Here is a 22,439-nt window from a genome sequence, read left to right on the forward strand (position 1 = left end):
AAAGCTCAAAGAGCAAAGTTCGAGATCCGCAAGTTCGATGAAAACGCGTTAAATCTTTGCCCAATTGAATCGCGAGTATACTTTACACAAGTTTTCGTGCCCTCACTTGATCATTATACTCACTGCCGTGGGAGGATGAGTGACCGTGGTTTCTTGTTGGGTTTTCGCGTCTTCGACTTCCTTCAGCTTCTCTTCGGCCTTTCGCTCCTTCAGCGCCTTTAGAAGTTTCCACTTGGACGCCGGCGGTCCGGGACTTGCCTGGCCCTCCTTAAGGGTCGTGTCGGAACTTCCGCACGACGAAGAGTCGATTTTGATTTTGGGGAGGCTGAGGGTTGCCGTAGTCCCGGTCTCCTCGCTCCCGGCGTCCTCTCTGTCACCTTCTAAGACAGTGCTCTCTGAATCCCAGCCCCCTGGGATACTGACGGATACCTCACTAGGTGGTACACTTACGCTACCTTCTCTGGACAGCGAATCTGAGCCCGGAAGATGCTTTTCACCGTGGCGCAGGGTCGACCCGCCGGAGCTCCTTCTGGACTGTTCTTCGTTCGGCATTTCATCTTCCTCCTCGTCCATCGAGTTTCCAGGACTATCGGGACCAGATGTTTCCCCCGAGGATCCTTCCTCGGCCGGTTCCATCCTCTCCTCTCTTCTGACTTCCTCTTCGTGGGCCCAGGTGTGATAATCCGTAACTCTGGCGAACACTGTCTCGACGCTTTCCGCGGTCTTTCGCTTGGGAATCGGCCGCTCGTCCCGGTCTCGCGATCTCTCCAGCTCTCTTTCTCTCTCCGGATCTCTCATAGTGCCGTTCATCCTCGCGTTCCTCGCATATTCATCTTTGCTCAGCACCTCCTCCTTGGGCTGAGCCTTCAGCCGCAGCTCCCGCAGGACGAATGACATCCGCTCCTTGACGTCCTCGTCCGGTTCGAAAGGCTCCGTCTCCTCGGGTTCCCGTATCACACCCATCTCCATTTCCATCTGCGTCTGTCTCTCGAGTTCCTCGAGTTTTCTCAGCTCGTAGCAGTACCACTCGTCCTCGGAATCTATGGAATCCTCTGTGCTCTGCCTCCTGGAAGATACGCGTGACGTGCTTCGGTACGAGTGCGTGCTTCGGTTGTCTTCGTCAGCTTCGCCGCTCCTTCCCCAAGGAATCTCGAGCGATTGCTGATGCCTTGGCAGAAAGCGACTCCCACTCGTTGCGTGTCCTCGCAAGCTCGATGCAGAAGGGCTCCCTTCGGACGGTGGACCCTCCTCGGATATACTCGTCACAAGTTCCGGCGGCTTGGCGATCGAAGGCTTTTCCTCTCTCTCGGAAACCGTTTCCTCGGTGTACTCGAAGGTAGTGTCCAACGGTTGAATTAAACCGTCGTCCGATTTCTTATCCACTCCGACGTCCTCGTTGTTCGCCTGTTCGTCGGATACGGTTGAAGACTGTCTTTGGCGATACTTGCCCAATGCCCTAGACACCGCGAATTCCATGCTCGCACCGCCCATGAGCGCGACCGGCGGTAGTTTCGGCGCCTTCTCGTTCGGAGCCTCGTCCGAACTGCCCGCCGATCTCTTGATGTCACCGACGGTAGCGAATATCGAGGAACCACCTGAGCCGGAACCAGTGCTCTTACCGGAAGCCTCTTCTTCCGCACCTACATTGTCCGAAAACTCGTGTTCACTGCCGTCCGGTTTACGCTCCTTGACCACATTTTCCTGAGCTACTTGCTGCTGGAGCTGTTCTTGATGCTGCTGTATTTGTTGCTGAAGAATCTGCTGTTGTTGTTGGATGTTCTGTTGCTGCTGTATGAGTTCCTTTTGTTGAAGCAAAGTCTGTTGTTGTTGATGATGAAGCTGCTGCGCCTGTTGCTGCTGCTGCGTTTGCTGTTGGTTCTGTTTCCTCTTACCGCTCGATTTGACTTTAGCAAAAAATGCGGTGTCCTGAGGAGCGTCCGACAGAGCACTGTCCTCGTCTTCTGACATCCCACTCTGACGCCCGCTACTCCATTCCGTCTCTGATTGTTCGGGATCAGAAAGTGATTGCGTCTGATGCCCCCTACGTTTTGCTTTTTGTAAAATTCCTGACACGGTAGAGACTAAGGTGTGCTTTTTTTTCTTTCGTGTAGATTGGCCACCACGTTCCCTGCCTCGCCCCGTTACATCCGCGGGGGGTCGTTGTTGAGGAACACTCTCCGGCGGCATGTCCAAGTCTTCTCTCCTGACGCCTCCGGGTAACGACTGGCTCCGATATCGTTTGGTAAGGTGTAAGTCAGGCAGCCAATTGCTCATCGAACTCATCGCGCTCTTCAGCGAAGCTCCTCTTCTGACTTTCTTCGAAGACTTAGGTTCTTCGTGCTCCTTGATGTCCGCAGATATGCTAATGTAGCCCGACTGTGACACTATGACCCCAGAGGTGCCATAGTATTCACCTTGTTGCGCCTGCTGCTGCTCCAGGCCGGATAACCTGGGAGCTTCGAGGTCCTGAAGGTACTGCTGTTCCCTCTGCCACTGTCTCTGGTAACCGTCCGCTAGTTGAACGCTTTCCGAATGGGTCAGTCTTAATCCGTAGGTTGGATACTGCTGCTGTTGTTGCTGATGCTGTTGCTGTTGCTGCTGCATGTAGTTTTGCCGGTACATTTGATTCGCGTAAGCGTGATACTGCTGCGACTGATAGCCCGGAGGGTTGGGATACCTCCTGTCAGTGTAGGGGCTTTGAGCGTAACTGCCGTCCGAAGTGAGAGAGCGAATGCTCGACGAAGTAGAGTCGTGGGGTATTTGTCCTTCCATTGAACTGAGCCATGAGTTATCGTTCGACTCGGTCCTCGGTAGGTTTTCGCTAGTCGGGTAGTAGGATAAAGCATCGGTAATGTTGCCGGTCGGGAACATAGTGCGGTACATCGCTGTTTTGTAACCTTCGTGATTTATCATACCGTCACCGTAGGACATCGCTCTCGTAGGTTTTTTACCGTGAGTGCTACTACTGGTTATGGTCGACGCTGGGTAGGGATAGAGGTTGTAATCCTCGGGGTAATTCGAGTACTGCTCTAAAATTTCCGGATAACTGTCAGCGTCCATCGTCCTTGACATGTACGGTCCGGAGCCACTCGTGTAGACACTGGTTATAACTTGCTGACGATTGCTACCAGCCACGGAATATATGGCGGGTTGTTCCGAGCGATAAACAAAGTCCGCACTGGTGCCAGTAGGAACGGCGTCGTAAGTATGCTGCAAGCTCTGCTGCCTTTGTCCCCGTCTTTTAGGACTTGGACACGGGTTCTCGGAGCTCGGAGCTGGCGGAGGCACGAAGTTGTAGTCATCTTGAGCGGAGGCAGGGGACTTGACGGTTGTAAATGCCGACAAATGATTTATCGTTGTCGACAGTGCGTCAGTGGTGGAGTGAGCTTTTGCCAGGGCGGCGTTGGCGAAAGCGTCTCTACCCTCAGGAGTATCATACAGTGGTTCCTGCGTAAAGATTGGCGTCTTTTCAGGCAGAGGAGGTATCGGGCTACTAGTGCGAAGCGTCTGTGCTGTAATTAAATTCGATCTGCTGTGATCGACCGAGTACGACGTCAGCATTTTATTTATCGAACTCTTCGGCGACCCTGGGGATTTGTCGAGGCTGCTCCATCCGCTCATCGACGAGAGGCCGGAATCTGACTTGGCTGCAACTATGTTCGCATTGTTCGATTTTACCGCATGCTTAGGCGAGATCTTCGGTGATTTGGGGGAGTGCGGGGTTCGTGGGCTCAGCCGCCCTTGATCAAGGCCAGTAATTTTATCCCCACTCCTCGAGAAGCTCGGACTCGGGGCTCTCTTAGCGTCAGTGGAATCCGACGCTCTCGGATCCGAGCCGGGCATCAAAAAGCTGTCACCGGCGTCCTGAGGGGCGGGAGGTGGTGGGGAACTGGGCGAGGGTGACGGAGGCGTTCTGCCCTCCGAAAACTCGAGGTTCAGCCTCGCCGCGCTACCAAAGTAGCCATCCTGGCGGGTCCTGAGGCTCTGTACACTATGGACGCTGTGAACACTGTGGGCGGACAAAGTGGGGGAGGGCACCTTGTCGGTCGGGGTATTATATATTGTCGGCGAGGCGCAGGTCACCGTTGCAAAGCTCTCGGCCATAAGATCAGTGAGCTCCTTGTTTTCCGCATACCCTTTAGCGAAATTTCCAACGTCTATGGGCAGCGGGATAACCGGCTCGGGGCTTTTCTCCAACAGCGCAGCAGTGTATCCCAATCTTGGGGGTGTGTACGTCGACGACGCGGAGTCCCCGTTACTTCTCTGAGTGTTTACCCTCGGAGAAATCGATCTGGTGGTGAATTCGGCGTCAGTGACCATTCCGCTATCCGTGCTCACTCTCGAGGCAGACCTGCCCGTGGAACCGGGACTCCTGGAGTAAGTCCAGTTGTCGACATCCGTTTCGGCGTAGATTTTCCGAAGTTGTTCGTCGATGCTGCACGATTCCTCGGCGAGTTTAGCCTCGTTCTCCGTCGCGTACTGGTGCTTCGGTGACTCCATGAGTCTCGATTGCAGTTCCTTCAGGTTTTGCGAGTCTTTTTGGAGTTTCGTAGTGAGCCTATCGAGTTCGTGGAGTTTCTCAAGTGCGACCTGGTCGATGGAACTAAGTCTCGAAAGTTGCGCGAGGTCCTGCTCGCTGACACACGGTGTATTTCCACGGTAGCTCTTGTAGTCGGCTGCGCTGAAGATTTCACCCTCGTCCTCGTCATCCCCGTCGTCGATCGCGGACCCCGCCTGCTGACTCTCTTTGTCCCCGAAGGTCTCCACGCACGTGGCTCCACCCTCCTCGGGTTTTTCCTTCAAAGAGATCCGCTCCAAGTGGTCACCCGCCTCCTTCTTCCCGTTCCCGTCCTCCGCCTCTTCGGCCTCCTCCCATATCATGCCCAGCTGGGAAGTCGGCCTCGAGGTCTCGCCGCAAATCAAGTCTTCCCGGTAAGCGTTATTCAGACTCCGGTAAAACGCCTCGTCGGGGGTGTTTGCTTCTTCTTCCAGCGTCTCTAGGGCCTCGCGATCAAGATTACGAACGTTCCTGTGCATATCTGCGACGGCTGCCACGGCACCTGTGCTGTCCTGAGTTATGCCGTGTAATCTCGCCAGTTCCTGCTGCGCCAATTTTTCCCTCAACACGCTCGTTTCCTCGATACCGATGGCCGCCCCCAGGCTCTCCGCGATGGCGTCAAGCTCGCCGACGGAACTGTGTTGCGCAACGAGCGCATCCTCGACTCCCGCAACGCCGTCCGGAGTTCCTCCGGTCGCGTAGAACTCTATCAGCTGGCTTATCACCGTCTGCTGCTCGTACAGCAGACCTTCCAGTTTTTCCAGTCTTTCCCACATCTTGATGTACTCTTGACTGAGGAGGTCCAGGGCTCTCCAAGCGTACTTCAGCTCCGTCTCGAGGATATTCAATCGCGTACCTAGCCGCTCCATGTAGTCGCTGATTATGTAATCGATGCTACCGTCTCCCGATATCCCGTAACTCGGCATCATCGGGGGATGAGCACCAGGAGGGCTGCTTGGGGCCTGTCCGGAGCTCAATTTTGCAGACTCCATTTGAAACTGCGTGGTTCGTGACACTGTTTTAAAATTTGGCCGCCTCACTCAGGTTGTTATGTGACATCGCAGTCATCGACGGTCGATGTTATCACGTCCGAGGAAACGTTAAAATAGTAAGATTCGTTCTCTCGGTCCCAACAGCCATAGTTTCGCCGAGTTCAGAGTCGGAAAATTATTGATGATTTTTCGCTCGCAGCCGGTACAGTTGCGGCGACTTTGTAGGCCCTCGTTAGCAGAACTGAGTATCTCCATATTCGATGAAACATTCGTTTACTTCTTTTCGTTTGTCAATTATTCTGTCCTTATTGAGAAACTCTTGAAAAACTATTTACTCCGTTCTAAAGCACATTTGTATTAATTTTTTTTTTTATAAACTTTTTATTCAAAGAAACTTTCAAAGCACTGGGTCTGTAACGGTTTTCGTTGTCAAATTCCTTTTACCTTGTATTTTCGTATTTTTTATAGTTACTTTAATCACACTGCACGCCGCGAATGTTTCCAACACGCGATGAGTCATTGAATCGTTGGGTTTACACACCACTTTGTGAACATGAAATAACAACTGGCGGGTTCAAGCTGCAATTACTCTGCCTGTAAACAATCGGAAATCACAAATTAAAACCACTAACGCCGTGACAGCTAATATATACCGTCGCAAAGTCTTGTATTGGGCTTAAAAAATTTCTCAATGAATTATTCGACAGGCAGCACAAAACCACTTCTGGCAGTATCAATTTTGTGCCGCACAGTCGAATTGATTTCGTGAAAACCAAAGGCTGATGGATTCGACAATGACCTTTCAACGATCACAGGCCCTGGCTACAAATTACGGTGTAAGCAATGCCCGTGCGATTTATCGTCAGCGAATCGATGGTGATCTATTATTTAGAGTCAGAGGTTTCGGCAGAGCCGGTATTTCTGTGCCCGTGTCAATGTAAATAGTTAATCAACAGCGAGTCGCTGGGAATTGTCGAGGTGAGCTCGGTTGTTCGTTAGACATTGCCGAGGAGGATTACGCGCCTCGTAAGGTGAGGCGAATAAGCTTGAAATTAGGTGTCACGGCGCCGCAAATGTTTAAGATTGTATCAGGAAAATCGACAGGGAATAGGACGAGGTGTAGCGTAACCGCGGTTCAACGTGGGTCCTTTGTAATTGTGATTAATGATAAACGAGGATCGGAACTTCCGCGGGACAGCGTAGCCGAGGAGTGCGTGGTTCGCAGGGCAGATCGTCATCCCTTATCCGTGTGACAGTGTTAAGCCTCCGGGATGTCGGATGAAGGAGATCTGAATCTATCACTCGTCGCTTCTACGTAGAATGACAGTCGCATTTATGTGCTTCAAGAAGTAAAGAGTGCTGTCAATGCCCGGATTCTTCCTTGAAAGTGACACCGACCCTCGAACGGATAACTCCTTTCACCTTATATGTATACGTCCTGGGCTAAGTGAGATAGACCAACGTTTCAGGTGGCTTCACTGATGGACGAGCTCGTCAAGTTTTGTTTAATTCGAGAGTCACGCATGCTGCAGGTACCATTTAGCGCAGGAACGCGTCCCGAATTTTCAAGGCATTTCGGCTCCGTACATCGGTTCGGCAACTTTGTCACCCCCTCGGATAATTACGTCATAATTTCCGCAAGCTGATCGGAACTGCATGTAAGTTCCCGCATGCCGTGCTTTAGTTTTACCGGATCGCACAGAGGCATTGGACTTTCGATGGGTACTAAGAGTGTTCAGAAATAATCGCCAGATATAAATGCAAGAAAACGGCGTGAACGTTATTTCAACAGGCGAATAACGCGTCGAACACGTTTGATCCGAAATCATCTATCAAATTGATTTGTTCCCCTCAGTTTCCCTACCGCGAATAAGGTAAATCAGACTTTTGTAAGCTGTTGTAAATTTATGACTCGCAAGATCTTGAAAGTGTTTCACGGGCTTTCTAAATAAAAGCGGTAAAATGTTGAGTCCTCCAGTTACAGAGGAGTCGTTTTTTCTTTTCCTGCTTGGCAGTTGACCTCCTCGACTTTATTATTCTTCGAGTTGTTTGTTCGTGGACTAAATGATTCTCCAGTATAGCTTTGAAGACACTGTACCGGCATTAGAGCGGGATAAAAAATAGCGTGCCTAGCGTTTTCTCTCTCACTTTTGTCATTCGTTTGGTTCGTTAAAGTAAAACTCGCCAGAAATTGAATTAGCATATTTCTACGGTAAACGAGACTCCCCGAAGAAGGGGGTCAATTTTCATCAAATAATTCGTCTGCACTCTTGAGAAAGTATGGATTTTTTTTCTCGCTCAACAGACCGTTATCTGTCTCGTAGAGGTTATGGCTGCCTCTTATCTGTCCTCCCTTCCACTTAATCAAACGGGCGCGATGCGAGGTAAAAGTAACCGTGTATACCTATATCAGATTATATACCGAGTACATAGGAACATGTATACGTATACCTATACAGCTCTGGATTGCGAAAGAAATGAGAGCAGCACTAAGGTTAGTTCGGAGGGCTGAGCAAACGATAGAGAGGCTCTTTCGGCATTTTTTAAAAAGCATTTCTACCGAGTATGTACCCCTCTTTTGCCTCATATCCCAGGAAAAATGGGATCAGCTCCGTTGGCTTCGGTAAACAATGATCAATGGATTCCGGAGACGACGGAATTTCGAGACCACTTCATACCAGGCAAGACTCGGCTCTGGTTGGACACCTGCGAATTTCGTCCAGGGTGGTTTCACCCCGACGATATAGGTCATGGCTACGGTACGTGGAACGAGGTATCGTATCGCAGCTGTCGTATATTTGAAAGATTTTTCTCAAAAATCGAGATACAGAGGGATTCTCTCAACGCAAGCTATAGCCTTCGGAGCGTGAAGTCGGATGCGATATAAATAGGCGATTTTCCACCCCACCGGACACGTAATGGAAATCCAATTTGAATGTTGGAGATAAAAGAAAAAAAAAGAAAAATGAGCGTGTCTTACAGTAGTCGCCAATGATGTGTAACATTTAACCTTGGTAACGAGCAAAATTTTTGGAAATATATCAGAGTCGGGTATTGATTGAAGTGATTATTCTCTCTCTGTTCAAACATTATGAAAATATTGATGTTCGTCGTGTTCTCTAACACACTGCAGCACAAACGCTAACTGCAGTTTGCACCAAAGAAACACATTATAGTAAATTGAATAAATTAAGTAGCGCATGCTTCTCCTTACTTCCGGTTTCACATTTTCGCCGCATGTTTTGACATCAAAAAATTGACTCAATAATTCTGCGTCACGACAATTCAACGAACGTATACAGTTGGCATTATTCAGTTTGAAAACGCAAAGAGTAAATATGTCGCTGCGTTTGCAGTCTCCGCGAAAACGTTCATATTAAATGAGATTGAGTCAATATTACATTTATTTTCCGTTATTCAACGTCGTTCTTGCTTTTCTTGTCTTTCTTTTTGCTTCTTCCATTTCCTTTCTTACTCACCGTACTAAGATTATAGCGACTAGTTTACCTTAACTTTCAAGCCCTTCGGCTAGTATCTCTGATTTTTAATTTCTATTTCTAATCCGAATTTTTTTTTGGTCTATTTTAATTTTCAATTTTATTTTTCAATCTTTAATCTCCATTTTTATACACTGACTCTACTAGACGACCTTGTCTATTCCATTTCTCTTACTACAGTATAATCTTAATTTCTCTTCACACCACAATGTACTTCTAACTTAGTAATATTATCAGGTCTTTTTCCCTTTTCTTTTCTTTTCTTTTCTTTTCTTGTTATTAGATTAAGTTATTTACTGAGTTTGTCACTCTGGCAACAACTGATTTATACTCATTTATACGCATTTATACTCATTTATACTTTAGGGCGCCCACCCTGGGATAATAAAAACACGTTCTTCTGCTTCGTCTTCTTCTTCTTCATACCAGGTTTCGACATAATTTGCATCGAGAAATAAAAATTGATCGCTGTTTAAACACCCGTTGGCGCAAGATAAGCAAACCTTCCGTTGCCAGATATTTTTCGCCTCGATAATGTCGAGTTGAATATTAAAATTCAGCTGTTTAACCGGGGATCGAAGAAAAGTAAATTCCTCGAGGATGGTTCTCAGATATGGAAATATTTCCTGCAGCCGCAGCTGACGGTGAAAATCGTGGCACCTTTTAGCCTGCAGGGCGATCAATGCTTCGAACCCTGCACGATATATATACCGTGCTATTTCCCAACTCCAAAAATTCCCCGAAAAATTTCTCCAATATGAAATATCCACTCCTCAAGTAGAGTTACCGTTGACCGTCGAATATTACATTAGACGCAAGCTTAGGTTATGGTTTAGGGCAAGGCTGTCTGCTTGAGTCGAGTTAGGTTCGATTTATTGAAGGTATCGTACTAAAAATACAGAGCCAGGTTAAAGACTGGGTTTGATTGAGTGAGAGAAGCCTCTCAGCTGTGCGGGGGCTTCGTGTTTTAAGTAGCTGTTAAACATGCACAGCGGTACCTGTAAGTACAGACATATCGGCGTTGACCGGGCGCGAAGAAGTTCCGAGCACCTACGTAGATTAAAATTCTCCACCGTCTGATAGCTTTGGAAGCATCTGGAAGATAATTAGGGCAAGCTTCGCGTTATTTACCAAGTTTAAGCTACCTTAAACCTTTTTCATTATCGCCTAAACAGCTTAATCACCGTCAATTATTATTTCAATTTGAGTACTGATACGCAGAACACCTAAGTTTTCACCGCTCGACGGAAGGGATTTCGCCTCTTGTAAATTTAGCATATGATTTTGCAAAACGGGATATTCGAACCGTCGCAAAGTGTACGTTCTAAACTTTTCTTCTCACCTGTAGAGAAAATCTCCGTCGATTATTACAAATAGCAAAATAGTTTGCGAAATTTTACAAAGGTAAATTTTACAAGACGCCACGGCTCGTATCTAAAAGATGCAAGCTGTCTTTATGTAATTTTTCCATGTTTCGTCCTCTGGTGCTGGGAATATAAAATGGCGACGACGATAGATCGGCCAAGACAACGTCTGCGCAACGGGTTTATGGGGAGCCCTGAGAAACTGCGTGAATGTAGAACAAGGGTGAGGGTGTGAATATTTTTCTTCGATATGACGTAAATTTTCATGAAGCTTGAGCGTTGAGATAACGGAATAATAAAGCTGCCACTATATACTCGGCATTCGAATAGTCTCAAGCCCTATGCGGTCATGCAGTTGGTCGGAAATATGAGAAAACCAAGTTTGATAATCAAGGGAAACTCGTGTTTTATCCCGCCAGTTATACCGCAACAAATTTAGTTAGGTCGAGGAGTGGTCTTCGCTAATGAAACGACCCTCTCTCAACTTTCACCAGTCCGTATTTGAACCCATGTTTGCTCCTCGGCTTCGCTACAGTCGGAATCTTGTTTGAAAAGTGCCCAAGGCTCGTGTTATACTATCTGAAATTGTTCGGAGAATCTCATATGAAAATCACGTGTCTTCTTGGGTTTGTTGAAATCATAATTACGAGCCCAACAGGCAAGCTTTTGTTAAGTTCTACGTAGCCACTCATACAATATTTTTCTTTCTGCATAAATAAGCTCGCTTTTGTTGATCTCTTGTACTTGGGGGAAAAACAACGCTGCGGCAATATGAGCAAAAGCAACTAACATCCCTTAAATATACAACCATACGCCCACATCAATTTCACGATATTTACTATCATGCGCTTCACGTCGGAGGGCCGTTCGAATGCCAGAGGTCTTTCAAGACGCAGAGGGCTCTATTTTCGTTCGCAAATTGGAATACCAGACTGAAAATACGTGGAGTGGGTAGGTATTCCGCGACAAGTTTGGAGCTTCCACATCAGCGGAGGGTATTTAATGCGTAATCTATGATTGATTCATGCAATTAATCGGGGTTTCAAACAAATCCAGACAGTCTACAATCTGGCCTGACGATAAATTCATGAGAAAAATTTTCATCGTTGAACGACTGACGGAGTTTGAAATAGTCGACACAGCCGAGACGAAAGAGATATAAAAAGATGGCGAAGAAATGAAAAAGAGTAACTGATCGTGCAATCAAAGGCCAGAGTGGGATTAAGAGTTTTCACGAATCTCTTGAAAACATGCTGCAGGTCGTTGGCGTTTCCTGGGCCACAGCAATTACGTCACGAGAAGCTACGGAGGTCATTAATTTACGTCAGAGACGCATTTCGGACTGTCTGGCGCTGAGGACAACTGGAAATGAAAATTACAATCCTTGGCGAGGGCCACCGCGAGAACAACAGGGTTCTTCGCTGCTATACAAAATGGAAATTACTCTGGAGTACTCGGTGCGGGAAGATGAGTTACCTAGTGAACCTCGGCAGGGTGACAATTATTCTGACGTACATTTAGGTCAACGGCAACTCGACTGCAGACGTGGCACGGTACGGTCAGTCCGGGGTGAACTTGGACGAGGCGTCTGTTTAATTAATCCATGTTGTATCAATAATCATTCCGCCTGCGAATTAATCCAGACTGTATCAATTGGGTGTATCTAGGTATACGTAACTCTGGACCATGGCCTGTGTACCTAATAAGACAGTCCCGTCCGGTACTAAGACAGCGAACTCAATTAGTGGCGATTCAACGTTGTTAAACAGTCAGTTATTTGCGGGGGTGAATTGAATCGGGTAAAATGGTCGAGCAGCTGGGTGAAAATTTTTTTAACAATCGTTTCGGGATTTGCAAAAATTATCCAGATCAAAGGTTCATCTCGAGCGAACATACACTAATGAGATTAACCGAGAATCAAACTCGAGCTGGTGTAGGTGGAAGGAACGGCGTCAATGCCTCTTTTCAGAAGGTCCCTGCTCCAAAGTGCAACTCAAAGTATTACGAACTTCGAGGTTGGCGCCACGCTCACAATTAAACCACATCAGAAAAGCCCGCTGCGTAGTATAAATTTTCCGATTGAACGTTGCTAGGAATAAAGCCTGAGATTACTTCTCTCAGTTTTTCGCCTAACGTAAATAGAGTCGGTGGCTTAATCCGTTGTATTAAGTTGAAAGATAGGCAGTGCGATCAAAGTTTGCAAGATTGAATGTTCTGAAACGTGGAACAACGTTTTTTTTCTCACATAAATTTATATGTATACCTGAGATATATTTTAATCGTAAAACTCCATCATTGATCCGAATATTACCAGATAGGCCGACTGATGAATTTTTAAAAGACGAGAGGTTTGCTTCGGTGAAAGCTGTGATCAGCGAATCTCTGTAAAAGCATCATTCATTTTACCTGTCACGTCGAAATTGCTTTTGGTTTTAATGCCGTCTATAAGTAATTAGTGCGAACAAAATCCGAGGTAAGCCGTTATGTGAGCTTTCCTCAAATTCCTTTGACATTCAGTTCGTCCAGTGTAACGTTAAACCTACCCTTTCTATCATGTCTGTATCTCCTAGGGATTTGCACCACGCGCAATGTTCGCGAACGTAAAAAGGCTCTGACGCCGCGCGTTGGGAATCGCCCTAAACGTCCGCCTCTTGCACTCGATAGTAAAAAATCGCAAATCACCCATTCCTAGGCAGGCTCGAGAATGAAGTTTTCGAGATAATTCTACCGGCGCCAAACGGATTAAAACAACCGCCTCAATGTCTGTGCGGATGTAGCTCCCTCTTTCAGGTTGAACGAATCTCATTTGGGTTGTTGAGAATGAAGTCGGAAGCAAGATTAATCGCTGCGAAATCTTTTCAATGCGATAAAATTTGCTGAACAAGAATGAGATCGTGGATCCCCTGGCCCATCGGAAGATCAAACTTCGATTTTGGTTGTAAGGAGCCTCTGCAAACTACTGAACAAGTTTGCCGAACACTCGCTACTGCTCGTAATCAACGGTTTTTTTAGAAAATTGGCGGATCGAACGAGCTGGATCGAAAGTTGAAATTAAACGAGTTGCAGGCTGAGCCGTGCATGCATAAAAAAGTTGGACTGAAACTCTTCAACTATCTAAAAGTATATACAGAGAAAACTGAACATGTCTCGAACCAAGGATAATGCGATGCGAAAATGTTTTTCTTTTTCTACCAAAAAAACCGCTGGACTTGATTATCCTCACTTACGGGGCTGAAAAATGTGAATATAATAGAATTGATGGCACGCGTCGATAGATGTGCCGATATAGCCCGATGGGCTGAGGACTGAATTGGAGATGGATTATGCGCAGGAGGGATCATGTAGACGTCGTTCAGTCGTCGCGGAGGGTGATTGACGGGGCGGTGTTCTTTTGTGGGTATAATTAAACTCGATCGAGATCAATTCGAGCGACCGGTTTGTCACGGACCTGTCCGCAACTCTGTTCGAAAGAACATAGCCAGGAACCCGTGAAGATTTACGGTATTTCAACCGGCAGAAAGACAACCTCCGGTTTACTACTCGGAAGTACATTTCCCGGGGTCCCGCCTCTTGATATACCGTTCTATCCAACATTAGCGGGAACACGCAATGTAACAAGACGGTAACAAGTCTCGCGCCGCGGGCGTTCCATAAAAGTAACAACCCCTGAAAGTAAGCTCAGGGTAGAGAATAATTAATCTACTAAAGGCGGTAGCGCGTATAAGCCTAGCCATGCCCTTCCGGTTATAGGAACCTCCACCCTTTCGATATCTCCCAAAAGTTGGCGATACGAAACGACAGACGTCCGAACGTGGATGAGGCTTAAAACGAAAATGGCTCGTCATACAGACCGAGCGAGGTTCGGATCCCTTATCGCGGTAGTCAGAGCTTGTTGTCTTAGGTGGAAGACGTTAAAAGGTCTCGAAGGGCGTAACGGGGCGTTAAATTTAACGAAGCTGTTCCCGAGCCGGTAAACTCCGGTATAGTTGGACATATACCGGCCGCATGGATACCAGGATTTCTCATTAGTTGGCCAATTTACTCGTTGATCTTCGCCCGTCGCGTTATTCTTATTCTGTATATCCTTCCAGCTTTTTCTCTGACACGGTCATTTCCTCGTAGCGAATGTTACTCGTCCAGGAGCACGAGCACCGCCGACTACCCCAAGGTTAATTTTTTCACCGGAATACTTTTTTGTCGATCCAGCAGGGCCGGAGGAATCGGCATTCCTTGTACCAATTCTCGAACACGTTCTCGTCCTTCAGACATTCCGTGTCCTTGGAGAGATAAGGGGCCATTCCGACTGCGATAGATTTTTGGATTGGGAGAATGGCGAGGGACGCTTCGCTTTTAAATTAATTGTCATGCGGTGAAGCGGTCAAGCTGAATTGATTATGCAAAAATCGTGAAAAGTGGACACGTTTGAAGATGGCTGTTCAATTTCTCGCTAGTCACAGTGGTACAATTAATAACGTATGCGCTGGGCTGATAATGGTGCGGCGCAGCGATTTCTCTTCATTTCTCGGTACATTTCTAGTAATGACGGTCGATTTATTAGACACTGCCTTCATTTGCGGAAGTGAAGTGAACAGTAGCGAATAAAGCGAGAGGCATTCTTTTCAATAAAACCTCCTTAGCCTTTAGCCCGTGGCCACATCTCCGAGGTAGCTATACTCTCGAGGTATAACGTTCACCGCGAGCATGCGATAATCAAAAACTCGGTCAGAGGCGACCGGGAATTCCCGAGTGTCCTATCGCGACACGTTTCTCGCATAACCGGCGGTTTGTCAGTGTGCTTTATTGCACCCTGTTACGATTTAATCCGTGGTCCTTCCGACTTCCTATTCGTCGGAACGAATTACCTTTGTCTTATTGTCAGAAGCAGAAACGTTACGCGAAGCTGCGAGATAAGGATCGTCCTCGGTGATTATGTCCACGAGAAAAGGAGGATTATATTCACAGTTAGTATCTGACGATTCGAAGTTTGTGCCATTTGTACCGTGTGGCGTGACGGCTTCATCCGTCTGTTTTTCTGCACGTCAATTTTCGGAGGAGGAGATATGGCATGGCCCTCCTATCGAGAGGGTATTACATTCAATTTTCAAACTTTCATTTCGCATATAGCACCGTGTGAGCTAGGTCATAAATGATTAGAGCAACGCAAGGATGCAATATCGTTGATATCAAGAAAGTTGGCACACTTATGTAATTGGATCGTTTATTATTTATGACGGAGCTTCTTGAAGCCGGCAGATACTCCCCAAGGAAGCATTCGCTGTGTATTCAGCGGAAAAAGATACTTATTAATTTTTATTCAGACGACATGCGGAATCTCCTGTAATATCGTCATACTAAATTTCGACACTTCTTCAGCAACCCGGGTTTAAAAAACGGTGAAATTAGAACTCAAGAGTGCTTTTCGAGCTGGGAAAATTTACATGTTGAAAGGATTTACGTGCGCGGAAGATTTTCTCCCTACGACACCTGCAGCGACAAATACATTTGGCCTCGAACTACATTACCGTCGCATTGTTCGCGGTATTCCCCGAGCTTTCGACCCGGGCAACGAAACTGAGAGACCGCAAGTGAAAGAGGGCCCCCAGACAAAGAGGTGAAACAGCGCCCGGGTAATTTTCTGCCAGTCTCAAATGGCGGAGTTTATTCACCGCACCAGAATTCCTCTACCTCTGCGTATACCGATACAGCATTGCACGCACGCCTGCCTTATGAATGCATATTATACGTTATCAGGATTCACGTCTTCAACCTAACATTGTAATGTACCTACAAATTGAGAGGAAAAGAAGAAACGTCCTCTCAGCACATTTCTTGGGCCAGAGTGACGTCGCGTGAGTCGTAGCAATGCCCATTTAGAGAAAAATGTAGGTGTGAATCTCGGTGGTAATTAATTGATCGATACATCACGACTCGAGGCAGAAGGCGAGGAGAAATGAGACACGGCTTTGAAAACGAGCCGGAATCAATGAGTCCTGATTCTGTTCTGCATTGGTATTCGCGGTAGATCCTCGGTGGTTCGCTTTCGCGTTCGATATTCAACTCCCCTTTCCCTTTCTTTGGCACAATTTGTTGACCTAGGCAGAAGCCGACGTTCTTGAAAATTGCGACTGACACAGCACACCGAAGAGGGTTGAAATTCACTTATCCTAGCAAATTGAACCATTTTAACAAATTCGGAGGGTCTTTCAGGGAAACGTTTACCTCAGGGATTAAAATTGTAATCCAGAGTTTTGATAAAAATTCATTCGACTTCCAGCCAGTCGGTCGATCGGGTTTTAATATTCTGGTTATAGCATTACGTAAATCATATCTCTCGATTGTCACTATACAGCGGCGAACTGTTGCCTGAAACTTTTACAGAAGCAACAGACGGCGTGAAATGGAATTAATCTCGCTGGTTACGGATGCTGGAAATACTGTGAAAATTCATCCCGATGTCAACCTATCGCGTTTTGAACATGAAATTAGACGGCGTTTCTATCTTCCACAATTCAGTGAAACACGCACAGCCGAGTTTTCGTTGTCTTTACTTCTTGATAAATGGAATTTAATTGAAGATCGTTCGAAGCTCGACTCTTTTATTCGTCGAAGTTACAGGAGCGTCCTCAGATTCTCGTATTACCTACTAATTATCGTGCGACGCAATTGGATACTCAGTATTTTAGAAACACATTACCAGCCAGCTTTGTTTTGCAATCGAATCCAAGACTGTCTGCTGCTCGTAAGCTGTAATGACAGCGTTGGTAAGCTAATCGTAAGAAATACGACACCATATAAAATAGATTGCTAGAAACACGCCTACCGCTGGGTCGAAAATAGAGATCGAAGATTCCACTCGTCGTTTGCCGACAATTTTTTTCAGAAAATATGTCCAGGTAGGTAGCTGAGAAAACCTGAGAAAGTATTTGCAAGTTCTGCAAAAGGCGAGCGTAAGAATGACGTCACCCTCCGGTTTTTCGAGGCAAGCGGTCCCAGTCAGCCAATAAAAGATCGAACAAAGAAGATTAGCTTTTCCCCATGAATAAAAAAATTTCACTTCGGAAACTGGAAAATATACCGACGCACTCGGGTGACACCGAATATTGCTCGTGTATACAAAGCGTGCCTTTAGCTCCTTCTTTAGTTCTGAATTATCTCTTCGGTAAAATATGCTTTTAATTTGCTCCCTTCGAATATCACGACCATGAATTTTCTTTCCGCATCGATCCGTACATTTTTTTCTGCTACGTCAATTACCTCATAATACGTTGAAACCCCGGACTTACGGTGCATTGTCGAAGTTGACGACCCTTATCTCAGGCTTTGTCACGTGTGGTTGGAATTCAACCTTGGCGATATAAATATCGGTAATAGTGAAACGCTTTAGCCGCGTCGGACTCCGTGCGGGATAAGTTATTCAGGCCTGCAAATATCCAGCGCTTATTTTCTCGAAGAACCCGAAGATGCTCGAGGTTACGGAAGAGATATTCCTAGCCCTCCATGAATGCTTCGGAGTCTTTGGAAATGCAATCGTTCAATTCTGTACGCTTCGAGAGCCTTTCAAAATGCCCGGAAGAGGGAGACTCGAACTGCGACGGATGCTGTGTGTACGTATATTTTGCCCTCCAAGAAATGGCTCTTCGTTATAACTCTATGATTTCAAACTTCTCCCAAGTTAGCAGATTGGCAGGTGCTTCCTCCTCGTCTATAGTCAAGCGGTCCTTACGTACCCGGTGATTATGGCAAAGTTAAGGGCCAATGATCGCCCCGTATTCGGTACTTGAACCAACCAACGTTCCTTGCCCAAATCGGGCCAACTTGACTTCAGGCATTCCACAAAACGTCTCCACAAATATACGCTCAAAATCTGGCGACAGGCCTTTTCGTAAAGTCAGGGAAACTTCGGTTCAAACATAAAATGACCAACCGTGGATGGATTATAGGGCGAAATGCTTTTCAATGCTCTTATTTTGATATTACTTCCTTTCACACCATATGCGATGTTGATGGCTCATACAAAGAGTGCGTACGCTCGTCTGACTTTATATGGAAAAAGGGATGAATAAAAAGGTAGAGGGGAGAATCATTGTTTGGATATAACGTTGCATGCTCGTTGAGATATGCCGGGGTGAATTATTGTTCGTACGTCCGAATTCTCGTTTCACTGTATTTTCGCACTGTTACATCGAATCGATTGTTGTACGGCGTATGCCTGAAACGTCAGCTGTTTGAGCCTCGTGGTGTTCAACACGGGAGCAGAACTGACTTGAAAACGAATATTAAAAAGTGGCAACGCGTATGTATACCGAGTTCATTCAATTTTCCGTCAGTGCTACGCTTCACTAGCGATTCTAAACAAGTGTATCTGCCAGAATGTAACGTTGTATCTCGACGTCTAGCAGCTGGCTTAGACCTTTGGCAATCCGTCACTGCTGATTCTATTTTATGGAAAGCACGTTTCAATGAAGCCTAATTCCCCGCAGCTAGCAGTTAACGAACCAGAGAAGGTCGGTGTTGGAACGGTCCCCAGTATTTCACGAATTCTCTCCACAGCTGGGACACCGCGTTCCTTTTGTTGATTCTCCTTAATTACAAGATCGATGATAAACGGATTGAATCGTAAAAAGTAGGGAACAGTCTACTCGCGGTCAAACGATACCCATAATGCCAAACATAATTAGCATACTCAAACTCAAGTGATTTAATCAGGATATCACCGAAATTGAGATATCGGGCTTTACACACACACACACACACACACTTTTGTAAAATACCTGTTAACTCTGCCATTTCTTAATCTTTGAGAAGGTGAGAAAGTACCAAATGTCTGCAAAGAAGTGTCAAATGAAATTGTACGATTGATCTAAGAACAGAAAAATCTCGGGTCCTCGTTTATGTGTATATCTCTGTGAAATTAGCCAACTTTACGAGAGTTCTAACGAGTAAAAAGTCGTTAACTTCACCAGACGCCTAACACGTCGGATACAAGAAAATTGAACATTCGCACAAGTTACATCGAGTCGAATCACGGTGTGAAAGCTGGTGGTAAGATTTATCCTATAATTCACAGAACGTATGAGGAAATTGAGGAAAGGACCAGAATGTTCAAGAGGAAGAAAGACGAGGGCTTTTCCCACCGCGAGCTGTATTCCCGGCATAATTCGGATGCGTGTGTATACGCCGTCGTGTCATATACGTACGCTTCTCGTCGGTGATGTGCATATACATGTGCTTATATATACTCGCAGCCAAGTTCTCACAGGTGAACGCATACGGCTGCACATAAACATGACGAGGAGGGTGGGAGGGGGAGGGGAAAGCACGTTTGTGAATACCACCACGTTGTACGCGCGCATACGACGTAAGGTCCGGGGTTCGAGACCGAGCTTTCACTGGCGGCGAGGATCAATATTCGGCAACCCTCCAAGCCCCAAAACTGTGACCGACTCTTTCTAGCCCCTGAAACCCTCCCTCTCCACCACGGCCTACGGTTTCATCCCCTCTCGCTCCCGCACTCGCTCTCGGCCCACGTTCTCGTCCTCGTCGCAGAGACAGGGCCACCCTGTAGACGTGCAGGCTGGTGTCTGTCTCTCCCCAAAGCTCTCCTTCTCCCCCTTCTCCCTTTCCGTGTCGCTTGGCAGAGTGCTGCCAACCAGCGTCTTGCTTCCCGTGCCGTTTGAACGCCCGTATCGCTGTACGAATTTTCATTCACTTTCGTGCCTCTGTTAATAGGAGTCATGGCTGCTCGTTGATGCGAAATTCGTATGTATGGTGACATTTTTGCTCTTCATCTCTTCGAAAATTTCTTTGCTACCCTCCGCCAAGTCGGTTATAGGGGTACGTCAAGAGATAGAATTTTTACGCGCGTATCACCGCATATTACCGGCGTATTTTGGCACCTCTACAACTGGGGATTTATTCGTAAGTTGGTAAGTTGACACGGGATGGATCAAGGAATGTCGGTGTTCTGTTAGTGCTTACTTTTCATGAGGGAATTTTTTTTTTTCGGGTAACGTCATTTTTCGCTATCATCAAATAGTGGACGTCTTCGACGTATTTCTTTGAACGGGCCATTTCTGATCTGCATACGTACCATAATATTTTACGAACTCTTTGGCGAAGGAGGTGGACATTTTTTTTTATTACTCATACAAACTTTAACCCCTGAACTACAGGGTTTCTTATTCTTGTACGTTCTACCGACTTAAGGTTGAAGGTTGGTTTTACGAGAAAGTTTGGAAACGTTGGATACTTTTGGAATTTTATTTTACTTCTCAATAATTTAATACGCTTGAAATTCAAAATCGATATATTCGTATAAGAATATATTTTCTTCTATAATCTGTAACTTGTACTTTATCATACTCTAGAAATTTCTACTCCCCTCGCTCAACCGGAATTTGTAAAATATGAGTTTCTAATGGCCTGTTGGTTGAAATATCGTAATTTAAGGACTGTGCGGATCTACCGGAAAAACGACGATGGCAAAAAATCCCATCTGTGAAGTTATCGGTAGAAACTGGAGAGGTCGATAAAGTGTATACACCGAATTTTGAGATTCTCAACGCAGCGATAAATTGTTCCGATATTTTTTCAATCCTTGGATTAGGTGAAGGAAGAGGAGGTGGGGCTGAAACCTGATGCGAAAGCGTTCGATCAGGGTTCTTCGATCAGGGTGAAAGTTTCATTTGCCTCAATACGAGTCAAGGCAGCGTCGCTTAACTTTTTGTCGATCAGAGCTCGCCGTCTATTGTCGATGCGTGCTTGGTCCGTACGTTCGACGATACGTACGCAGTATGTTTATCGATTCTCTTCCAGGGTGAGCCAACGGCGTGACAAAATATACGGTACGCGCTATTTGCGTCGCGCAATTGTATTCGCGGCATTGAACCCTCACCTTTGACCCATAATGGTTTGCAAAATTCGTGGGTCTCGCACATTACGAGGCATTAATTTCCGCCTCCATTTTATCCTCTGAGTGCAATACCAAGTGAAATCAGCCTTAATACGATGTATCCGACGGAGAGATTGATCCGATCAATCCCTGATGTGGATCCTTTGCGAATAAGATACTCCGCGACCTTTCGTGTAGTAACACTGCGATTAACGTTGCAGAGACGTGTATCAGCCCGCGATTGTAGTCCTCTTTGGGTCGTAAAATATCAATTTTGGTACGCTCTACTGCGTCGTAAATAGCATAATTAATTACGGGCTCTAGGGCGAGGGCGGCTTTGAACCCGTGTTCACAGAGACACACGTGTGGATGAGGAGACATTAAGAAAAGTACCGGTACCGACTATGGTGCTGCGGGGCTGCTTTGTACGGTTGGAAATTATGCCAATTTCAACTCGCTGATCGACAAACTCGATAAGGAAAGTACGCCGGAAACGAGTATGCCGACTGCTAATTACCGCGAGTGTATAAGCTAGAATTATGTCGGTTCCCCCGTTCTCGTAGGCGCCGATCGATAACGTCAACGTGCAAGCCTGATTGTTATCCTTCAACTTGGTACAGACATCGATGTAAAATATTTCTAGAACTTCGCTCAAAACCCGGCGTTTTTTGTACGTCGATACGCGTTAAGACCGTGCTAAAGGAATGCAAACGAGGATAAAATCGGGGGTATATAGAAAGGTGAGGATAAATTTTGAGGGGTTCTGAGAGGGCGTCGAGGTCGAAGGTCGAATCCCCCTACAGGAAAGGAAACACGGAGCTGATTATCTGGATCGGAGACACGGGAGGGGGACGTCGCTCGGGCACGCTTTCTGCATACGAACGCGTTTCAGTCTCCAGTCTCCTGTTGATCGGCTCCCGGCGTTATTGGCGAGATCGAAAAGAATGAAATAAAATAAAGTCCGACGAGAAAAAAGAGAGAAAAGTAAAGGGTCAGCCGCCTGAGCAAGCACCGCCCGTTTTCCTCGCCGATCGAGCGGCAGGACATGTATCACGGCGTCCTCCTGGTGGTCCTTCGTGGCTTCCAGGGCCGAACGAAGACTGACCTAAAATTTATCGGCCGTTTGGTTCCTCGGAA

At 46.5% G+C, this 22,439-nt stretch overlaps 1 protein-coding gene across 6 annotated transcripts in view; it reads right to left on the bottom strand.

Annotated features, from left to right (window-relative positions):
* LOC124185656 overlaps nt 1-22,439 on the bottom strand; it is a 97,490-nt gene that overhangs the window by 52,979 nt on the left and 22,072 nt on the right. For all 6 annotated transcript variants that reach the window (XM_046576618.1, XM_046576621.1, XM_046576620.1 and 3 more), the window contains exon 2: nt 124-6,144. In XM_046576618.1, the coding sequence (XP_046432574.1) occupies nt 124-5,550 (5,427 nt within the window). In that variant the 5' untranslated portion in view covers nt 5,551-6,144. The remainder of the gene's footprint in view (nt 1-123; nt 6,145-22,439) is intronic.

This window comes from Neodiprion fabricii, chromosome 6 (genome assembly GCF_021155785.1).
Source record: "Neodiprion fabricii isolate iyNeoFabr1 chromosome 6, iyNeoFabr1.1, whole genome shotgun sequence".
Classification (NCBI taxonomy): domain Eukaryota; kingdom Metazoa; phylum Arthropoda; class Insecta; order Hymenoptera; family Diprionidae; genus Neodiprion; species Neodiprion fabricii.